Raw genomic sequence first — 24049 nt, 5'->3', positions numbered from 1 at the left:
AAATGGGGGGGGGATGAGATGCAGCCTACAAGTCCTTGTGGGGGCCCTCACTTGTACAATATAATAGCTATGAGACTGGTGTCATGCTGTGTTGGGTCTGCTTCCTAGGTCCTCTCTTTCTTGATGAGTCAGCCATTGTCTCAGTGGGCTCAGATCTAATCCTGCAAAGCTGTGAGTCCCAGTCTCATATTCTTTTCTTATCAGTGCACCTCCATTTTGTCTAGAGTTTCTGTAAAATATGGTAGATTATTCTGATCTGGTGAAGCGATAGTGAGTGATGCCAACAAAATGGAGGTGTATTAGTCTTGGCAACAATTCTGAGATTTTTAGTGATAAGTTTAGTAGAACCTTTTAATCTTCCATTACTTGTGGAAGTAATGGGAAGTAAAGGGAAGGCTATACTTTTGCCTAATTGTTAATGGGCGCATGACAGGTCTTTTATAAGCCCCTGGATAAAATGGTGAACTTTTTTAATAGCCTTGGTGAAATGAGATGCCTTTTCTTACGATGGCATGAATCCCTTTTAGCAAAAATTGAGCAGTGCTTGTCCTTCCTTCTGCAGTCTTCTGTGTGCCCAAAATTGTGTTCCTGGGGTTAGTGGGCCCCTAGGAAAAATATGTCCTAATATGTTTTGCTCTCCCCCTGCAGCTTCCCATTTGGTTTACATAAATTATGGGAAACCAAATGGGGATCTTTGAGAGCAAAAAACAGTTAGGAGAGTATATAGGAGAGTATTCTGTTACAACAACAACAAAATATTCTTAACTCAGTTTAGTGTAGTATCAGCGATTGAAGTTAGATTTATAGTTGGCTCACTAGTAGAGTGCATGCTCACTTCTTCAGATACAGCTAGAATGCCGTATTAGAAAAGGTATTTCTAATAATAAACGCTGTATCTGAAGAAGTGAGCAGTGAGACACGGAAGCTTGCACCTTGCCACAAATCTTGTTTGTCTTTAAGGTGCTACTGGACTCTTGCTCTTTTCTAATTCTGTTTTATGTTGTTTGTAGAATGACTGAAGAGTGGAGGCCCTCTTGAGTATCTGAGACCATTCTGCAAAGTGGGGGCCACAACAGGGAAGGCACATGTATGAGCAGTTAGTTGTTGATTTTACCCATTTGTAGGGTGATGCCTGCAGAAGGCCCTTCTCAGATGAGTGAAGCTATTATGGCAGAACATAGTAGGAGAGGTGACCCTGCCAGATATGAGGGTCCAAGGCCATGAAGGGCTTTGTATGTAACAGCCAGTACCTTGAATTGAACCTGGTAAATGATGAGCGGCATTTCTCTTTTTTGGCAAGATATGGCCAGTATAATGTTTTTGCAAGCCTGTTTGGATTATAAGTAGGCTGTAATTTATTATGCTTTAGTAACAATAAAGTTTGTAAGACTTTATGGGAGGAGATATGGAAGAAGTTCATGTACAATTTTGAATTCAAACAAGATACAGCATGTTGTAACCTAGAAACCTCTTCTGAGTGGCACAGAAGACTGTCATTTGCTATTTACCTCAGGCACAAGCCCTTGAATGCCTCATTGTCCCTCATCACATTTCCATTATCTGTTTTCAGTGAAGAATTTCCTTTCTTAATTGATTCTGCCTTTTCTTTCTTTCTCCCTCAGGCATCTTTCTCTTGAAAGCAAACTTGAGCTTTGCTTTACTTATGGGTCTTTTGGAAAGCTTGTTCACAGTTTGAGGATTTCATCTTGTAGTTTCCATTTTGAAAGTTGTATTCACCAGGGTGAATCAATCCAAGCCCTCCAACAAAAGAGTTCCCTTTAAATGTTAGACCCGAAAATGGTCTCCGTGAGATCCCGAACTCATCTAAACGCTAAAACAAGTGACCGTTTCAATGTCAGTTTTCTAAACGTGGTGGCGGAGCTCCGCCTATGCGTGCACCGCCAACACGTAGAAAAAATGGCGGGTGAAAAGCGGAAGCCTCGGGCAGATTTTGAGTGGGGAGGGGGTTTAAACCAGTAGTGGCTCGACACTGCAGGAGCGATCAGACATCAGAAAAGTGCGGCTAGAACTGGAGAATCAGGAAAACACCACTTGGGGACCTGGTAACAAAATACTCAGTTTTAAAGGGGGGTTGAGCCGGAAAGCGATGGCTGGGGACGGTGTGCAGATGTTGGGTGTGTGAACGTGGATATAAAACCCATTACTGAAGCGTGCCAAAAGCGGACTAAACGGCCCGTCTGAACGCACCCTAAGTGTGCTGAAGGCTCATCTAGTCCATTCCTTGCATCTTCCTTTGATTTGCACACTTCAAAACTAAGCAACTTGGCACTGCCAAACAGTCACTTGGTTTGATGGGGGGTGCTAAATTGTGAGGATCTCTGTGACTGTTGCATGGATGCTCAAATTACTGAGCTTTAGAACCACATGCCAAGTCACATGCATGGTTAAGTAGTACAGAAAACCCTCAGTGTGCTCCATCTATCTCTCCCATAGTTTTCCACCCTGTGTTCTGTATCCTCTCTGCCCGTCTGCAGTGTTCAGTTCTCCACTCCCTGTCTGGCCTGTCGCTTTGCCCTCTAACCCCTTGATCCCAGGGAATATTCTACTTCCAGCCAGCCCTGCTTCTGCTGCCTCTTCCTTTTCTTTCTGGCTTTTCTCCATTTTAGTGCAGGGAAAGGTAAGTGGTGTGTGCATGCATGTGATTTTGAGTGTTTTTATTATTAACTTCACTTTCCTAAACTGCTCAGTAAGAAACCATATTGGAAATGCTTTAACTCTATGTGGTTCGCTATAGATGGTTTGTTTGCTCCAGTCTATAGTTTATTCAACATATTAACCTGGTAGTGGCATGCAGCCACCTCCAAAAATGTTCCTCCTTCCCTACTTGTTGCTATTGTGGCCAGTATTCATGACCACTAGGGTAGTTTAAGTAAGTACAAGTGTTTAGTGTCTCAAGGTTTTCACACGGTGTCTCTGTTGTTGTAATGTACAGCAGACAATTAAAGAAATGGGACATTTATATTCACTTTTGTTCTTTCTCCATCTTTCAGCAAGCATCTTTTTGTAAATACCAGTTCATGGTGTTCTGGTACTTTTTGAGCGCTTATTAAATTTACTGGAACTCTCTTAGCCTTATTGATGTGTTTGTGGAAATTGGAATTTTGATTTTCTTACAATTGTGCCAGACAAGCTACTGTTTCATAGTTAACCTCCTGTTGCGATCACAGGTGTCAGTACCTGAAAATAATGCTGAAACTAAGTTATAAAGAGGTCTTCCTTCTTGTGTTGTGTAAATGTTTGGTGGTGTTTGCTTTCTCTTGGGTTATGAATCAGATGAGCAGAGTTAAAAATCATGAATTGGATCATGCTGTGTGGCTTTTAATGAAGCTCCTTCATTCCTGCCCATCCTTGCCTCTTTGTCTTTGCACTTATATTTGTGAATAATTCATTAAACAACTGCTTAATAATTGAAAGTAAAAACCACTTATATGTTTGCTTCACTAATATTTTGGTAAACTGCCTTCTACAGTATGTAATAAAATAACATAGGAAGAAATATATATTTTTTATGCAAACATCTTGGTTTAATAGTCAAATTTAGGGTTTCATGTGCATGAAGTCATAAAGGGGATAGACAAATATGTTTATGAAGAATAAAAAACACTTGATCTCTAGAGATCATTATTTTATATGTGGGCTTGGGTATGGAACATGAATTCCCACCACCACCAAAAGAACAGCTCTCTTCCCCCATATTTGGTGGATTTTTTAAAAAAAGCAACAGTAATTTTAATTTAAAAAAAATTAGAACAACATAAGATGAGAAATAGTTATCTGGAGTGGAACATTCTGGAAACTCCCCATGCTGTGTATTCATGAAGCTCAATCCTGTGCATGTTTGTTCTGATTTAAGTGTCACTGAAATCAGTGAGATCTACCAGCAAGCATGCATAAAGTTGCAGCCCTGTCCTCTGCATGCTTATTTGAAATTGGTATCTGTGAATTCAGTGGCACTTAATCCCTAGTGAGTCTGCATAGGACTGAAGCCCAGATAGCTGGTTTGTGTAGGACAGTAATAGCATTTCTGAGCCTATGTTCCATGGACCCTGGGAGTCCAGACGTATGCAAATCCTTTGTAAGGACAGAACATAAGAAGAGCATAAGAAAAATTTCTCTTTGTCAGCTCTCTCTGTTTATGTCTGCCTACTCCCTCCATTGTGAGAGGTACTATGCCTACCTCTTGGGTCATGAATCATATGAGCAAAGTTAAAAATCATGAACTGGATCATCCTGTGTGGCTTTTAAAATCAGTTGCTAGGGAGCACAGGCAAGATTATGCGGCTGCACTCTTCCTGTTTGTAGACTTTCCTAGGAGTGGCCACTGTGTGAACTGGACTAAATGGGCTTTTGGTCTGATCCAACATGGCTCTTCTTATATTCTTATGTCATTTGGGTAATGTGAAAACAGAATCCTCTCAGTTTTATTAGAACAGGGGTAAGGATTCTCTGCCTCAGGGAAAGGGAACCAAATTTGCTCCTGTAATGATTCTTTGTTTTTGGTGTGTGTGTGACTCTTTAAAAGTTTGGTTGCATGGCGGTGGTAAGTAGACTAGAGTGGTTGAGAGAAGCAAGCGTGGTATGATTGGTGGTTGACAGAGAGGGGGAGGGGTTTGGAATTGAAAATGAGTGGATGAGTATGTATGTCAATCAGGTATGAGAGTTACAGGTTTGACAGTTGATAAGTTCCGTTAGTTCTGTGTGGGGAATGAGTTAGACAAGCAGTTAGTTCTGTGTGTGAGGGAAGTGAGAAGCAGAAGGAAGGCTTGAGAGAATAGGAAAAATTAAATGAAAGCTTAATTGAAGACAAGTTGTAGGAAAGGCTGTATGTCCTGGAGAGAAACAGTGAACATATATGACCTTGAGTTAAAGTGTTACAAAGTTACCTGAAAGATCCCTGTCAGTAAGGGAGCAGATTATGTGTGATACACCAAGCAATTGTTCATTATTTACACTAATAGTTACATTGTTCTACCCTTTTATTTATGAATTATTTCAATAAATCCTCTTTTATTCAAGTATACCAGATCTGAAAGAAATACTTCTTCCGGACCACATAGTTCCTAGTAAGCCTTGAATTCGGTCTACCTAACCAGTAAGAGCAGAAGTAAAAGTATAAAGGTTTGGAAATCCTTAAAATTTCGTGGTGGCAGCCGTCTATACCCAGATAAACAGAATAAAAAGAACACTTTTAAAGGGAACCCAGTCCTCCCCAATAAGGAGGATGTCACAGCTCCCCTTTCGTTTGAAGGACAGGTCATAGAGTTGCCACAATCTGCAGCCATCTAGCTTCCAGACCAGCTTGGAGTACTAGTCAGAAAACATGCTAAGTGGTTTCTGAGAACTAAGAGCTCAGCTCTAGGACCTCTAATTTGTTCAGTGGTACTAGGGAAGGTACAGTCTTAATGTGGTTGCTATAGTAGTTTATGGTATAAAGAGGAACTATTTTTTACTCTCTCATGTAAAGGATTTCAGTATGGAAAGAGAGAAATACCACTCTGCTTCCATGGGCAGTAACTGCCATTAGTGGTTTTCATATACCTGCTACAGCTTCAGATTTTATGTGACATTGGCCTTCTTGTATTTCATCAAGAAGCCCTGAATGTTTTTCTAGATCCCTTTTCATACCTGCTCACCTGGCCTCTATCTAGAAGTTACTAACCAATGAGGAAGTTAACTGCTGTCTCCAGCACAAAGTTTCTTTCAGTTATGGGTGAGATTAATTTGGACAGGTCATGGTGTTTGAGTTGTAGCTTTATAGAATCAGCTACCTGCTGAGACCTGACTTTGTTGGTCATGTATAGAGAAAAAGTTAACTTAAAACTAATAAGGGCCTTACGATATCATTTTGAGGACAAAAGCTTGGGGTGTATGCAGCTTGCCACATGCCTTTAAAAAGGGGCTTTCTGGCATGTGGTGTGTGCCAGGGATGGAGAAGGAAAGGCATCGGTCCACAGAAATTTACAAAATCAAAATGGGCATCTCCAGAGTAGACTCATTACGGTTGAGGGTTGCACAGAGAATGGCACTTGCAGGAGAATGTGAGAGCCTTGTACCTATTATGAATATGCTTTTTTATGTATATCTTTTTATTGTATTGCACAAATGTTTATTTAAAAAATAAAAAGGGATCCTCAGGTTGCTGAAACTTGAGAACCGCTGACCTAGTATTCATGCTTTGAGACTGCTTTGCAGGGAGGGCGGGATACAAGTCAAATAAATAAATAAATAATGCTTGTGACAATTGAGTACAGTTGCTGTGGACTGCAGTGGTGCTGGTTTGCAATGAACAATTTTTGTTGTTCAGTTGCACAGTCGACTCTTCGCGACCCCATGGACCAGATCACGCCAGGCCTTCCGGTCTTCCACCGTCCTCTGAGGTTTGCTCAATTTCATGTTCGTTGCATCGATGACACTGTCTAACCATCACATCCTTTGCCATCCCCGTCTTCTTTGACCTTCAGTCTTTCCCAGCATTAGGGTCTTCTCTAGTGAGTGCTCCCTTCTCATTTGGTGGCCAAAGAATTTGAGCTTCAGTTTCATTATCTGGCCTTCCAAGGAACAGTCAGGGTTGATTTCTTTGAGGATTGACTGATTTGATCTTCTTGCAGTCCAAGGGACTCTCAAGAGTCTTCTCCAGCACCATAGTTCAAAAGAATCTATTCTTCGGCGCTCAGCCTTCCTTATAGTCCAACTCTCGCAGCCATACATGACTACTGGGAATACCATTGCTTTGACCATGTGGACTTTTGTTGGCATGGTGATGTCTCTACTTTCTATCATGCTGTTTAGGTTCGCCTTCGCTTTTCTCCCAAGGAGCAGGCGTCTTTTAATTTCATGGCTGCTGTCACAGTCTGCGGTGATCTGGGATCCCAGGAACGTGAAGTCTGTCACTACTTCCACGACTTCCCCTTCTATTTGCCAAGGAGTGATGGGGCCGGATGCCATGATCTTAGTTTTTTTGATGTTGAGCTTCAAGCCCACTTTTGCGCTCTCCTCTTTTACCCTGAGCAAGAGGCTCTTGAGGTCCTCTTCACTTTCTGCCATCAGAGTGGTATCGTCTGCATATCTGAGGTTGTTGATCTTTTCCCCAGCAATCTTAATTCCCGCTTGTGATTCATCCAGGCCAGCATTTCGCATGATGTACTCTGCATATATATTAAATAAGCAAGGCGACAATATACATCCTTGTCGTACTCCTTTTCCTATGCTGAACCAATCAGTTGTTCCATATCCGGTTCTAACTGTCGCTTCTTGGCCCTTATACAGGTTTCTCAAGAGACATGTGAGGTGGTCTGGTACTCCCATCTCTTTAAGGCCCTGCCATAGTTTGTTGTGATCCACACAGTCAAAAGCTTTAGCATAGTCAATGAAGCAGAAGTAGATATTTTTCTGGTACTCTCTTGCTTTCTCCATAATCCAGCGAATGTTGGCAATTTGATCTCTAGTTCCTCTACCTCTTCGAAACCCAGCTTGTACTTCTGGCAGTTCTCTATCCACGTACTGTTGAAGCCTAGCTTGTAGGATCTTGAGCATGACCTTGCTAGCGTGTGATATGAGTGCAATTGTGCGATAGTTTGAACATTCCTTGGCATTGCCCTTCTTTGGGATTGGAATGTATACTGACCTTTTCCAATCCTGTGGCCACTGTTGCGTTTTCCAAATTTGCTGGCAAATGGAGTGCAGCACTTTAACAGCATCATCTTCTAAGACTTTGAATAGCTCAGCTGGAATACCATCACCTCCACTAGCTTTGTTGTTAGCAATGCTTTCTAAGGCCCATTTAACTTCACATTCCAGGATGTCTGGCTCGAGGTCAGTGATTATACCGTCGTGGTTGTCAAGGACATCGAGGTCTTTCTTGTATAGTTCTTCTGTGTATTCTTGCCATCTTTTCCTAATCTCTTCTGCTTCTGTTAGGTCCCTACCGTTTTTGTCCTTTATCATGGCCAGCTTTGCATGGAACGCTCCCTTGATTTCTCCAACTTTCTTGAAGAGATCTCTAGTCCTTCCCATTCTATTGTTTTCTTCTATTACTTTGCACTGTTCATTCAGGAAGGCCTCCTTATCTCTCCTTGCTGTTCTCTGGAAATCTGCGTTCAGTTGGGTAAATCTTTCCTTTTCGCCTTTGCCTTTCGCTTTCCTTCTTTCCTCTGCTATTTGTAAAGCCTCATCAGAAAGCCACTTTGCTTTCTTACATTTCTTTTTCTTTGGGATGGTGGTGATTGCTGCCTCCTGTACGATGTCACGAACCTCTGTCCATAGTTCTTCAGGCACTCTATCTATCAAATCCAGACCCTTGAATCTATTCTTCACCTCTACTGTATATTCATCAGGGATGCGATCTAGGTCAAACCTGAATGGCCTCGTGGTTTTCCCAATTTTCTTCAGTTTAAGTCTGAATTTTGCAATGAGTAGCTCATGATCTGAACCACAGTCAGCTCCAGGTCTTGTTTTTACTGACTGGATAGAGCTTCTCCATCTTTGACTGCAAATTATATAGTCAATCTGATTTCGGTGTTGCCCATCTGGTGATGTCCATGTGTAGAGTCGCCTCTTAGGTTGTTGGAAAAGGGTGTTCGCTATGACCAGTGTGTTCTCTTGACAAAACTCTGTTAACCTTTGCCCTGCTTCATTTTGCTTTCCAAGGCCAAACTTGTCTGTTATTCCAGTTACCTTTTGACTTCCTACTTTAGCATTCCAGTCCCCTATGATGATGAGGACATCATTTTTTGGTGTTAGTTCTAGGAGGTGTTGTAGGTCTTCATAGAATCGGTCCACTTCAGCCTCTTCTGCATCAGTGGCTGGGGCATAGACTTGGATTACTGTGATGTTGAATGGTTTGCCTTGGAATCAGACCAAAATCATTCTGTCATTTTTGAGATTGTATCCCAGTACTGACTTTTGCACTCTCTTGTTGACTATAAAGGCCACACCATTTTTTTAATGAGATTCCTGGCCACAGTAGTAGATATAATGGTCTTCTGAGTTATATTCGCCCATTCCTGTCCACTTTAGTTCACTGATTCCTAAGATATCGATGTTCAGTCTTGCCAGCTCATTTTTGACCATGTCAAGCTTACCTTGATTCATAGATTACATTTCTGGTTCCTATGCAGTATTGTTCTTTGCAGCATCGGACTTTCCTTTCACCATCAGACACATTCTCAACTGAGCTTCCTTTTGGCTTTGGCCCAGCCGCTTCATTCTTTCTGGGATTACTTGTACTTGCCCTCTGCTCTTCCCCAGTAGCATATTGGACACCTTTCGACCTGAGGGGCTCATCTTCCGGCATCATATCTTTTAGCCTTTTGATACTGTCGATTGCATGTTCTTCGCCAAATACTGGAGTGGGTTGCCATTACTTTCTCCAGGGGATCACGCTTGGTCTGAGTTCTCTTCTGTGGCCTGTCCGTCTTGGGTGGCCCTCCACGGCATAGCCCACAGCCTCATCGAACCATGCAAGCCCCCTCGCCACGACAAGGCAGTGATCCATGAGGGGAACAATAGGTGACTTAAAATCGTTAGTGTATTATAAAACTTTCTTCATCATTGTGGCTCAAAACCAGCATCAAAAATGGGATAAGTGGTTTCTTAGGAAGAGGTCCCAGTGTCCATACCTACTGACTTGGCTACCACCAATGAAAGACAGCTATGAGATTTGGTTTGTGGGGAGTGTGGGAACAGGTGTAGACATAGGAATACTAAAGCCAGACATAGCCTTTTGGCTTCCAGTTTTATTTGGCAAGTTCATTGTACTCCCCTGGATCTTCCTGCTGTAGGGTGTCCTTCTTCCAAACAGTACAAAAAAGCCCAGTGTCATGTTCTGGTGGGTAGGGCTAGAATAAGGGCATTCTTGCAGCATGAACATTGTGCCTATTCAGGAGATGATAGTCTCCAGAAACTTGTTGGATTGTTGAACAAGTTGTAACTAGTTGAACAGTAATGTGTAGTGACTTTATTTATGTCTGTCTGTCTTTAAATTCATAACAATATTTTTCTTCTTCAGAAAAAGATGGTAAAGCATTTCATCCAACATATGAAGAAAAACTCAGACTTGTAGCATTGCACAAGCAGGTTCTGCTGGGACCTTACAATCCGGATATTTGTCCTGAAGTTGGATTCTTCGATGTGCTGGGGAATGACAGAAGGTATAAAGCTTTTCGTTTTAAAGCAGCTACCCATCTAGCGGGGTTTTTTTAAATCTTCTTGGCCAGGCCAAACCAATGTCTGTTTTATTGTTTGCACAGTATCATAAGTATATTGATAGCTCTTTAGCACTATCAGAACATACTCTAAAGCAGAATTTCTGGAGTTCTATAGTTGAAATGTGGGAGACCTTTCAACCTAATCAAATTTGATTTTAATTCTCTCAGATCTGGCAACAATAAAACCATGTAACGATTACAGCCTACAAAAATAGTACAGTTGCCCAGCCAAAAAAATAATTAAACTAAAAATCCTGCTGTAACAAAAGTTTCCTGAGAGACTTTGATGAAAAAGCCATTCAGGCCATCTCTCTTGGGAGGGCACTTCTCAGTTTTGCCATCACAGAGAAGGTCTTGGCATATGTTGCCACTCACCAGATTTCAGACACTGGGGGGCCAATATTCCCTCTAAACTCCACAGTTTTGTGAGCAAAAGTTCTACCTCATGAGTGAAAAAAGCTTAGTACCATTAAAGTTGTGAGCGAGTCTAAATTTGACTATTGCATAAATTATTTTTAGAAGATTATTTCCATAACCTTGTAAAAATCTCAGAATGGATTCTTTTAAACTATATTTAAACTATATTTTAAGAATAATTTAAACATTGTAAGAGAAAACAGAATCAAGTCAAATTTCATTACACAAAATGCTGTCCTCTACAGGGGTTGACAAGGCCTCTGGAGCACAGGTCTCCCTGCCCCTTTCCACTATATTGGTAGACCTGGGTTTGGACCGTTGTCTTGCCCTGACCCTTAAAAAACATACCGGCACTTAGGGAGAAAAACTATTGCAGTCTACTTTGGTTTTTTAGTGAAATATGACAACCAGTATTATGCTTTTAGCATGTTTTTGGAGTTTTAAATGTATACATTTATATATATGTTTGTTAGCCGCCCTGAGCCCGCCATGGTGGGGAGGGCAGGGTATAAATTTAATAATAATAATAATAATACAGGTCAAGTATAACAGAGGTGGAACAATTACTGTCAGAACCCTGCTTAACCTAACAAACAGAAAGTTGCTTAAATGTTATCAACCTGCCCAAACTACTTATTTATCCAAATATTTATATCCCACTTTTCCCTGTGACTCAAGGCAGCTTACAAATCATCCTGAAAAACATAGGTATGCAAAAAAATTGGTGATTCTGACTCAGTTATAGCCTATGGGGACCATTATAGTCAATGAACCCCATAGGCTATAATGGAGAATCGATCTGGGGCTCTGGGGGGGACCGTTTTTTTGAGGTAGAGGCACCAAATTTGCAGCATAGCTGTTGGTGCCTCTACCTCAAAAAATCCCTCTAGTCTCAAAAAGATTGGACCAGGGGGTCCAATTCTGTGGGCCCCAGAAGGAGGTGCCCCCATCCTTCATTGTTTCCTATGGAAGGGGAAAATGTTGTGAGTTGAAGCTAAAATGCTCTGAGCAGCCCTCTGAAATGTTGTGTGGCGGTGCCCCCTAGTGCAGCTAAGAAGGGATTGTGCTGGGGGCACACGGGGCAGAGCCTCAGTATAGTTGGGGATGCTCATGTTGGAGGTGGTCCTTAAGGTGCTCTGGTGTTGGACTTGTTGAAGCCTGAATCAGCACCTTGAATTGGGTCCAAGTCTATTGGGGAGTTTATTTACTTAATTTATGCCCTGTGTTTCTCCCCAGTGGGAGCCCGTAGAAGCTTATGTAGTGTGCCTCTCCATTTCATCCTCACGACAACCGTGTGAGGTAAGTTAGGTTGGGAATCTGTGACTGGCCTAAAGTCACCCAGCAAGTTTCCATGGCAGAGTAAGGATTTGAACCTATGTCTCTCAGATCCTAACTGCTACACCTTGCTGGCTAACCAAATCCAGACTGACGTATCATGGTCCTAGTGTTGGTGATCTCTGGTAATCTACAAACTGCAGCTTCCAGGATCAGTCCCACATAGACGTCTAATCTGCAAGTCTCTGTGGCATTTGTAACTGTGGCCAGATCCTTGTTGCTGAGGAAAAAGAACAGCCTTAGCTCATGGTAACACTCCTGGGTGCCACTACCTCCTCAGCATTCAGGAGCACACTCGAACTCTGAACCCAAGTATCTAGAAGGTATGGCTTGTCTAAGAAGAGGTGTTCAGCATAGTGAACTCTCTAGCCAACAGACCTCTGAAGAGATGATTTGCCTTTGAAATTCTAGCCTTAATCAGCTGCCTGGAAAAGCCTTTGCTTCATCTCTTAACTTGCTAGGACAACAGCTTCTGTCTGTTTCCCCATGTACATTTTGCTTGACAAAATGTTACTCCTTTACGTTTCTTCCTTCTGGCAGGAAAGAATGGGTTGGTCTTGGAAACATGACAAAGCAGGATGCTATGACAGAGTTTGTAAAGCTCCTAAACAGGTGCTGTCATCTCTTCTCAACATATGTTACCTCTCATAAAATTGAAAAAGAAGAGCAGGAAAAGAAAAGGTAACCACCTGAGCTTCTGGAATTGCATGGGAGTTCTCATGTTGCGCTCTGTCTTGGTATCTTTACTAAATTTTATATATAATAATGTCATCATAAGATTTTGCTTTTTATTTTAACTGTCTCAATATTAACCTGTTCGTTTTGTACCAGCACTAGTTTTTGTACTCAGATAATTGCTTCTCTTGAAATGTTTATTTAGTATATTATGAAAACAAGCATAATATTGATCATGTTTTAGAAAGAGACTGAATATGTTACCCCCCCCCCTCAGTTTGCTGAGCAGTTGGCATAAATTTTATTCAGTGCTTTGGCACTGAATCGTCAGCAATTCCATGCAGAAACATATTAGCATAGGCTCTGATAGCTGTTGAAAATAGGGCGTTGTAGCCTGTGTTGCATGTAATTCTTTTCTGGTAGCTGCCAGTCTCATTTCTGTACTTATATGTCAAAGGCATCCTTCACTTAATATTCCAAATTGTGGAGAGAGAAGTTCCTTTTAAATAGGAATTTAGAACAGTGTATGTATGTAGACCAGAATTTTCCTGGAATTTTCTGATTTTTGGTACAACACTGGAAACTGCTTTGGGACAAACTTTGATGCAAAGTTTGAAATAGTTATGTATATGTAGCAGTATGTTTGGGCAGCTACCAATGCTGAATCCCAGAAGAGGTCTCCTTTAAACCTACTTCAGCTTCATTTTACCAGTGTCCAATCACTGCTATACCGTACTGGTTAACCGAGAGAGAGATCTTGGAGTCATAATAGATAACTCACTGAAAATATCGAGACAGTGTGTGACTGCAATAAAAAAGGCCAATGCTATGCTGGGGATTATTAGGAAGGGTATTGAAAACAGATCAGCCAATATCATAATGCCCCTATATAATGCAATGGTGCGACCTCATTTGGAATACTGTGTACAGTTCTGGTCACCACACCTTAAAAAGGATATTATAGCTTTGGAAAAAGTGCAGAAAAGGGCAACTCGAATGATAAAAGGGTTGGGACACTTTCCCTGTGAAGAAAGGTTAAAACGCTTGGGGCTCATTAGCTTGGAGAAACGACGGCTGAGGGGGTGACATGATCGAGGTTTATAAGATTATGCATGGGATAGAGCAGGTAGAGAAAGAGGTACTTTTCTTCCTTTCTCACAATACAAGAACTCGTGGGCACTCCATGAAATTGCTGAGCGGTCGGGTCAGAACAGATAAAAGGAAGTACTTCTTCACCCAAAGAGTGATTAACACATGGAATTCACTGCCACAGGGGGTGGTGGCATCTACAAGCATGGACAGCTTCAAGAGGGAATTAGATAAGCATATGAAACAGAGGTCCATCGGTGGCTATTAGCCACAAGGTATAGATAGGGACTCCGGGGGAAGTGATGCTCTGTATTCTTGGTGTTTGGGGGGGGTCAACAGTGGGAGGGCTTCTAGTGTCCTGGCCCCACTGCTGGATCTCCTGATGGCACCTGGTATTTTTGGCCACTGTGTGACAGAGTGTTGGACTGGATGGGCCATTGGCCTGATCCAACATTGGCTTCTCTTATGTTCTTATGTACTTAATTGCCCCATCTCTTGTTTTATCATTATTGTTTGGAGATCTTGTGATAGCTCGAAGCAGCTGAGTTATCATGTATGCTTTGAGCCTTCTATTTAAGTTGCAAAATGGTAGAGATACCGTGTGCTCAGATTGTAGAATTGTCTAATGGTAACTATGGCGTTTACAGGAGGGAAGAGGAGGAGCGTAGGAGACGTGAAGAAGAAGAACGAGAGCGTTTACAAAAGGAGGAAGAGAAACGTAGGCGAGAGGAAGAAGAGAGGCTGAGACGGGAGGAAGAGGAAAGGAGGCGGATAGAAGAAGAGAGGTTTCGGATGGAACAGCAGAAGTAAGTAAGCACTGGTAATGGCAAGTTTTTAAAAAATCACATTTGTGTTTCTCAAAAGAAACTCAAGGTGCTGTATTGTCACTATACCTCTGTGAAGTGGGTTAGGCTGCAGCTGATTAAATGGTGACCTGCTCAAGGTCACACAGTGAGCTTTGGAACAGGCATTTGAACTGGGATTTTCTCAGAAGTAAGAAGGCTTACTTCTGCTGTCAATTCACTGCAGTGGTGCTCTCCAAAGCTTTTCTCAGATTTACTTGGCAGTCTGAATAAGTCAACACTGCGGTCAAGATTTATGTGTATTACATCCAAAGCTGCTCTCCAGTGAAGCGTGCAACTTCCCCCTTCTCTTAAATCACAGGAGAAAATTGTCTCTCTCTGCACACGTGCCAGTTTTCATATAAAAGTGTTGTATCTTTGCTGCTAGCTTCACAAGTAAGAGAATGTTTCATAAGAGTTCTTGTAATATTAAATGTACAGTCTGCACTTTAAAAATGTGATATGTTGTAAGTATATTTGTTTGTTTGTTTTTCCAATTTATACCCCGCCCTACCCACCATGGCAGGCTCAGGGCATCTAATTCAGTATTAACTCTTGGTTTAGTCATAGTGTAGAAATAATGTGTTCTGCTGCACAATCTTTCTTTCCTTCTTTGGGTGGTTGTAACTAAGAACTTTCCTTTTTTTAACAGTTTATTTTCATTTTCATAAATAAAAAACAAAAAACCCCACATGCATACTCTATTACAACTTACATTTAACAGAGAATCTTCCAGTATTCTACTACAGCTTCTGTTTATACAGGATTATTTAACCTCTTTAGATTTTTGTAACCATTCATACATTTTGGTCCAATATTTTTCAAACTCATGTTCATTTTTATCTTGAATAGTAAATGTCAGTTTTTCCGTTTCTGCAACTTCTAATATTTTACCTATATATTCTTCTTTTGTGGGTACATTTTCATCTTTCCAATATATTGTAAACAGTATTCTTGCTGCTGTCAATAAGTGCATAATTAAGTAAATTTCCGCTCTTTTATACACCTCTGGTAATAGACTTAGTAAAAAAATTTCTGGCTTGGATTCTAATTCTATTCCTAACGTTTCTTCAATAATCCCTTTTATAATACTCCAATACTTTTTGGCTTTCTTACATATCCACCATATATGATAATAAATACCTATATTTAATTTACATCTCCAGCAATTTTTGGATAGGTTTTTATTAATTTTATTGAGTCTATCCGGTGTTATGTGCCACATATAAAACACCTTTGTTATATTTTCTTTAAAGTTACTTGTTTTAACATATTTTATGTTTCTAGACCAGACCTTAGACCATTCTTCTAAACCTATATTTCATCCAGTATCCTGTGCCCATGTTACCATTGTGGGTTTAACCCATTCATCCTGCATTTTGTATTCAAGTAGAAAATTATATACTTTGCCAATAACTTTATCATTATTTTTAATCCGTATCTCATCTAAATCAGTGTATTTAGTATGAATACCTATTTTTTAATCTTTCGTCCATCTGGAATTTAATTGCATCCTTTCCCACCAGGTTAAATTCGTATTGTGTTTTTTCAGGACATCTTCCGCCATTAATTTACCATTTCCATCCAATAAATCCATGTGTCTCCATTTAGGGTATTTAACATATAATGATGGTTTAACAAGAGCTTCTATTGGAGAAACTCATTGAGGTATTTTCTCATAATATTTCCATTTAACTTCCTTTCAAATTTTATATAATGCATCTCTTATCCAATGTTGCGCAAAATGCTCAGTCGATGTTACACTTTGGTACCATATATATGTATGCCATCCCTCCATAAGGTCATGGCCTTCCAGTTTAAGTAATCTACTGTTTTTTAAAATAATCCACTCCTTGATCCAGCTCATTGCTGCCGCATTATAATATAATGACCAATTTGGTAGCGCCAGACCTCTTTTTGTAGTGTCTTGTAAATATTTTAATTTTATCCTTGGCCTTCTATCTTGCCACATAAATTCCCTAACCAGCTTATCTAGATCTTTTTTAAAAATTGTGCTTTTTATAATCTGTTTGTTCTGAAAAAGGAATATTATATGTGGCAACACATTCATTTTAATTGTAGCAATTCCCACCTCTCTAGATCATTTTTTATTTCCATCAAGATTTTGCTATAATTATCTTTAAAAAGCGTTCTATTTGTAATGTACACCCCTAAATATTTGACTTTTTTACAAACTTCGTAACCTGAAATCTCTTTAATACATTCTATTATTTTTTCATCACAGTTTTTGTTAAGCGCTTTCAAACCTGCTGCTTTACTGTATTTCTCTAATGTTTCTGTAAGCAAGGCCATCGATGCTTGTGGTTCTTCCATAATATACACCATATCTTCAGCAAAGGCCAAAACTTTAAATTCTTCCCCCCGAACTTTTAATCCTTTAATCTGTTTGTTCTCTCTGATCATATCTGTGGTGTCCTTCTATTAGGGGAGGACTAGTTTTCCCTTTAAATGTGCTCTTCTTTAAACTGGGTAGATTTGGCTGCCACCAGGAATTTAAGGATTTCCAAACCTTCTCTCTGTTTCTCTTACTGGTAGGGTAACACAAGGTCTAGGCTTTTCAGGGATCTATGTGGTCCTGAGGAATGATTGATATGACTTCTGGGATATATTTAAATAAAATAGGATTTATTGAAAGAGGAACAAAATAAGAGGTTGGTTATTATGTAACTGGCTGGGAATAAGGTTCTTGTAAATATATTTGTCAACTGTATCACACACACAGCCTTTTTTCCTTTACTTTTGTTTGTTTGACACTCAGTTCCAACATTAACAGAATTCACTTTTTTTCTTTCCTTTAGAGTCAGCCACTCAGACTAAGAACATATATACACCCCTCTTAGAGATCTCACACAGAACTATATTAACCCTCACTGACTGAACACCAACTGAACAATTCCAACTGCCTTTCATAACCAATTTTCATAACTAACTGACACACACACACACACAGATTTCTTTCAAAAACTCCCCCCACACTGTCATCCACCAATCACAGCACATTTGTCTCTCTCAGTCACTCTAGTCTGCTTATCACCACACTTCAACCAAGCATTTAAAGGCACATACACACTCATAAAACAAGGAATCGTTACAATATCTAACAAGGATTCTAAAGCAAAAATAAATAAGAGGGGTGAAAGCAGGCAAACCTTGTCTTACACCTTTATTAATATCTATGTTTTCTGATATGTCACCATTTATTACTATTTTGGCCTGCTGCTTATTGTATATTGCTTTGACCATCATTAAAAAGTTTGCTCTGCAATCCCAGATTTTTAATTTTTCTAATAGAAATCTCCAGTTTATGTTATCAAACGCTTTTTCAGCGTCAATAAAAATCATAGCCATATTTTTTATATATGTAGATCATAGAATTCTAACGCATCAAGAATTACTCTTACATTATCTTTTATTTGTCTCTTGGGTAGGAAGCCTGCTTGATCTTTAGAAATTATTTGAGATAAAACTTTCCTTAGTCTAGTTGCCAATATTGCTGTGAAAATCTTATAGTCTGAATTTAGCAAGGAAATCGGTCTAAAATTCTTAATTTCATTATTTTCTGTTCCTTGCTTATGAATCAGTGATATCAGCGCTTCCTTCCATGAATTTGGCATTCTTCATTCTTCCAGTATATTATTAATTGTATGTTTCAGTGGAAGAATCACTTGGTCTTCATATTTTTTATAAAATGTGACTGGTGTGCCATCTGGTTCTGGTGTTTTCTTATCCTTTTGTTTCCTTATTGCCTCTACCAATTCACATGCAGTAATTGGCTCATTTAGGAGTTTCTTTTGATTTTCAGAAAATTTCTTATATTGGTTTATTAAAAAAATGTGGATCTCTTCCTGGTTGAACTCCTGTTGCGGGTACTATTTTCCGTAAAAAAATTTCTACTATCTTTTTTAGATCTTCCAAAAGAAACTTTTCCCCCCTTCTTCATTTTTCAGACTTTTTATATACTTTTTCTCTTTCGCCTTTCTCAGTTTATTTTTCTCCTTCTCCTTTCTCAGTTTAAACACCACCTCATGGGTTTATTTGCGTTTTGAAATTAATATTGTTTGGCATATTCAATTTTTCTTGCAATTTCTTCTGTTAAGAGAGAGTTTAATTGGTGTTGTAATTTTTGAATTTTCATTCTCATTTTTTGTGTATCAAATTCACTTTTTTCATATTACTTTCTTCCATTTTCATCTGCTCATGTATTTGTTTAAAAATCAATCCTCTTTGTTTATCAACCAGCCTCTAGGATAAGCCTTAAACGTGTCCCAAACAATAGCCATTGGACTTTCTGGCTGGCAGTTTTCCTTAAAAAATGGCTAAAAATTCTGCTTTTGAAGAAATTTTTCATCTTTAAATAGACTTACGTTCATTGTCCACCTATTTTTCCGTGGTGTATCAGTTAAAGTCAGCAAAAGCGGATTTTGGTCCGCAAAAGAATTTATTTATTTATTTACTTCTTATATTTATAATCCGCCCTCCCCCGCAAGTGGGCTCAGGGCAGCTCACACTGCCTGGCTCAATGCCAGATTCATTTATAACACATTTAAACTTAAAACACTATTAAAACATTTTAAAACATTTAAACAATCATTATTTGAATAAAATGTACTCTGTAGTTGTTCACCAAGAAGCCGGTAGTATATCTACCTCCCAGATGTCATTTGTTATTGATGCCGATGTCCAAGCCATGTCGAATCTCGACCACGTCTTATGTCTAGCTGAGTAAAAAGTAAAGTCCTTTTTATTTATATTTTTTGTTCTCCACGAATCTATTAAAGTTAGTTCTTTTACCATCTTTAAAAAAGACCGTGGTAATTCATTCCCTTGTTTACTCCTCTTTCCATCTTTTTTCCTATCCATCAAATTGTCAAAACCGCATTAAAATCTATTAAACAAAGTTCATCAAATGATTGTCTAGTTATACTTTCTCTTACTTCATAAAATTCGCTCTGATTTTGATTTGGGGCATAGATATTGGCAATTAAGAAGATTTTAGTGTTCCTAGTTATTTGACCTATTAATATTCTACCATTTTCTGATCTGTACACCATTTCAGGATTCAAATGCTCTTTAGCGTATATAGCTACTCCTCTCTTTTTTTGTTTCAAATCCGCAGCAATAAAAATTTCCCTAACTTCTTTTCGAAATATTTTTGATCCTTTCTTATAATATGGGTCTCTTGTAAACATACCACTTCTGCGTTGAGTTTATGTAATTGGTGAAAAATACAATTCCTTTTTTGTGGCGCATTCAATCCATTCACATCCTTCATTTTCCATTTACTGAATTTCACATGTACCTCTCTGGGTACATTATGTCATTTTGCATAGACTGAATTTATCCTATACACGTGTCTATTTCTTTCTGTAAATCTTCTGAAATCTCTACTCCCATAAATTCAACTAAAGCTTGAATTAGTTCTTCTTTTATGTTTTCATTGTTTTTTCAGGTATATTTTGAAATCTGAGGATGTATGCTGCCTTATCCATCTCTAATCTTATCAGGGAATCTTCTATGCCTTCTTGCTTCTCTTTTAAATTTTGAACTTGTACATCCACTTCTTGTAACTCAGCTTCCATCTTGTTAGTTAAAGTAGCTAACGAGGTTGTGTGTTTTCCCCAATTTGTCTCTTTATTTCTTCTCCCTTTCTCACAAGAACTCGTGGGCACTCCATGAAATCGCTGAGCGGTCGAGTTAGAACAGATAAAAGGAAGTACTTCTTCACCCAAAGAGTGATTAACACGTGGAATTCACTGCCACAGGAAGTGGTGGCGGCTACAAGCATGGACGGCTTCAAAAGGGAATTAGATAAGCATATGGAGCAGAGGTCCATCAGTGGCTATTAGCCACAAGGTATAGATAGGGGCTCTGGGGCAAGTGATGCTCTGTCTTATTGGTGCTTGGGGGGGGGGTCAACAGTGGGAGGGCTTCTAATGTCCTGGCCCAACTGGTGAACCTCTTGATGGCACCTGGTATTTCTGGCCACTGTGTGACACAGAGTGTTGGACTGGATGGGCCTTTGGCCTGATCCAACATTGGCGTCTCTTATGTTCTTATGTTCTTATGTCCATCTTCGCTGTTTCCAAAATGTTACTTAAAATTTCTTCTTAGAGAGTGTTTTTGTTCTTCAATATTTAGCATACAGTGTTTTAGCAGTTGTAGTCACATGTGGTATAAGATAAGAGTCATATTTTTTACAGTTTTCAGGTAAGATATTCAACAAAAATATTTCTGGAACAAAGGATAGAGAACATTTTAACATTTTTTGTAAAATTTAATGAATCCAGACCCAATATTTTTTTGCTTTATGACATAACCACCACATATAGTAAAAAGATTCAACATTATTTTGACACTTCCAACATACATTTGCACCATTCGGATAAATCTTTGCCAGCTTATCGGGCGTAATATGCCGTCTATAAAACTTTTAATAAATATTTTCCTTATATGAAATTGCTTTAGTAATTTTTAAATTTTTTCCCACACTTGTGACCACTGGTCCAGTTCAATATTATGACCCAAGTTTTGTGCCCACTTTATTATAACATTTTTGACCACTTCATCTTGGGTCTTATCTAAAAGTAGTACATAAATTTTTTAATGAGTTTCTCATCAGGATACATCAATATCTTATCATTTCTGTTACTTTTTCATAAAAACCTATTGGTTTGTCTTTGCTATATCTTGATTCCATTTGTGTTTTTTGCCACCATGTTAAAGTTTCTATTGGTTTTAGTTCATTTTTACTGTCTAGTAAGTCTTCGTATTTTAGGATTATTTCTTCCTGAAGTAAGTTAGGGTTTGTAAAGGCTTCTAATGGAGCAAACCATTTTGGTATCTTGGTGTAGAAGTTGTTTTTAAATTCTTCCCAGACCTTCAGTAGAGAGGATCTAATAAGATGTTGTTTAAAATATTTGTGAGTATCATGCCAACCACAAGGTGCTGGTTTTGACCTTTAAAGCCCTTTATGGTCTGGGGCCTACATACCTGAAGGACCACCTTTCCCTATGTGTTCCCCAGAGAGACTGCATTTAGGGGCCCAGATCCGGCAGGCTCTCCCGACCTGCAAGGAGGCCAGGCTGGTGACAACCAGGGCCAAGGCTTTCTCAGTGGCGGCTCTGTACTGGTGGAATGAGCACCTAGTAGAGATCAGGGCCCTGCGGAACCTCTTACAGTTCCACAGGGCCTGTAAAACGGAACTCTTCCACCAGGCCTTTGGAGCCGCCACCACTGTTAAATACCATCAGTAGTTAACAGCAGTAGGATAGAGAACCTTGCGTCCCTGGAATTCTAACAACGACCAATGCCAGTTGCTTTAATGATATCTAAAGGAGATCTGAGAGCCAATCATCTGGAGAGAGAATTGAGTACGGCAGCCATTGTTGAAGCAACATCAACCAAGGACAATAATAGTAGCGCTTATTATGTCATCAGTTGGTTGTAGTATTGTTTTAAGGGTTTTAATTGTTTTAATGGTAATTTATGCAGTGTTTTATGTAAACTGCCCTGAGCCAGCCTTGCCTGGGAGGGCGGGGTAGAAATCTGACTAAATAAATAAGATAAGTGGGGTCCTAGGGAGTGAAGGTCTTTCAAGTGCATAACCAGCACCATGAATTGGATTCAGAAGCAGACTGGCTGTTAGCCAATGAAGCTGTTTCAAAATGGGCACTATATGTTCCCAATATCTAGCCCCTGACAATAATCAGGCTGCCACATTCTGGACCTGCTGCAGTTTCTGGGTTGTCTTCAAGGGCAGCCTACCATAGATCCTATTACAGTAGTACAACTGCAAGGTTATAAAATCACGGATCAGCATGGCCAGTTTGGCTGAGTCAAAGAAAGGGAGGGTCGGTGGCTCTGTGGTGGAGCATCTGCTTGATATGCAAAAGATCCCAGGTTCAGTCCCTGGAATCTCCAGCTAAAAGGATCAGGTGGTAGGTGATGTGAAAGACCCCCCCCCCAAGATCCTGGAGAGCCACTGCCGTTCTGAGGGGACAGTACTGACCTTGATGGACCAGTGGTCTGGTTTAGTGTGAGGTCAGAGTTCATGTGTTCAAAGCAGAGTATTGGCAAACCAGATGGAGAAGATACTTTTGGCCATGGCACCAACCCTGCTTTTCAAAAAGCAGTGCTCGGTGTCATGAGCACCCCCCAGGCTCTTAACGTGCTCTGCAGAAGCCAGTTCCAATCCATCGAGGACATGGATCCAGCCCCTCTAGAGTATCAGCCTTCCTGACCAGTGTTCCCTCTAAGCTGAGTTAGTGTGAGCTAGCTCACTGTTTTTTAGCCTCCGGCTCTTAGCTCAGGAAGGGATGGCTCCAGAGCAAATGAATTTATGCAGTAGCCAAATTGCTTGCTCACCACTTTAGTGCCAGTAGCTCACAAAGTGGAAGTTTTGCTCACAAGACTCCACAGCTTAGAGGGAACATTGTTCCTGACCAGCATTTCTTCTGTTTTGTCTAGATTCAGTTTGTTCTGCCGTAACCACTTGACCATGTGTATAGCCTCTGTAACTCCATTTTTGTTACAGACTGGTGCTTGACCTTTAGTTGTCCTGAGTTGTCTGAGAGGATGGCTATTAGGCCGCTCCCGAGAGAATATTCTTCTCTCTCGTGCTTGTTAGCAGCTCTTATCTAGGAAACCTAACTTGTTTTCTCTCACGGTATAAGATGCTTAGTTTTAGCTATGTGTCATCTCAAGGTCTGGCTAAGTTTCACTCTGTGTGTGTGTGTGTGTATTTGAGACCCAGTGGATGGAAGCTTAGCCTGCTGTTTCTATAAGCTTGATCATTGCTTATTAAAATCTCCTTGTAAGCAAATCTGGATCTTGCATATTGTTTCCTTGGGGTTCCTGTGAATCCTGGCGCTCCTGACCAGGCCTTCAAACACCGTGTCGTCAAAGCACTGGTTCAGAGCCATGATAGATACATTTGGAGGATAGGTTAATTGATGACACTCGACCCCAAAGCTACCAATGATGTTATTCCGTGGCATTACATATATATTAAAGAGCAAGGGTGAGAGAATGGATCCCTGTGGTGCTTCACGGGACACATTCCACCGAGCTGATACTGCTCCTCCTGAGGAAACTGTTCAATCAAGCTCTAAGCTAAATGGGAGGGCAAGACATGCCCTTGTATGGGCGTGGGAGGTAGTACTGAGTTTTGGGTTGTTTCCAGAATGAAAGATTTTAGGTTTCTGGAACATTTCATTGCAAGACTTTTATAAGTTTCTGTTGTTGGCAATGATGGCTTTGAGGAGACTAACATTAATACATGATACAACATTTATACAATGCTGTACAGAACTTCTCACATGCATTATCTTGTAAACCTTATTCCTGTAGTTTAGATAAGAATTATTATCTCTGTATTGCAGATGGGAGGCTGAGAGAGAGCATACAGAGGGGCCATACAGGCAATCTTCTCCAACCCCCTGCTCA

General features: G+C 40.0%; 1 protein-coding gene across 1 annotated transcript in view; it reads left to right on the top strand.

The window, feature by feature from the left end:
* ACBD3 (acyl-CoA binding domain containing 3) overlaps window positions 1-24049 on the top strand; it is a 39541-nt gene that overhangs the window by 8411 nt on the left and 7081 nt on the right. The window contains exons 2-4 of the mRNA XM_015428972.1: window positions 10028-10169; window positions 12519-12659; window positions 14390-14548. Of these exons, the coding sequence (XP_015284458.1) occupies window positions 10028-10169; window positions 12519-12659; window positions 14390-14548 (442 nt within the window). The remainder of the gene's footprint in view (window positions 1-10027; window positions 10170-12518; window positions 12660-14389; window positions 14549-24049) is intronic.

Source organism: Gekko japonicus, unplaced genomic scaffold (genome assembly GCF_001447785.1).
Source record: "Gekko japonicus isolate JY-2015 unplaced genomic scaffold, Gekko_japonicus_V1.1 scaffold1056, whole genome shotgun sequence".
Classification (NCBI taxonomy): domain Eukaryota; kingdom Metazoa; phylum Chordata; class Lepidosauria; order Squamata; family Gekkonidae; genus Gekko; species Gekko japonicus.
Note: the sequence above shows the minus strand (reverse complement) of the source record. Positions and strands in the feature narration are given on the sequence as shown.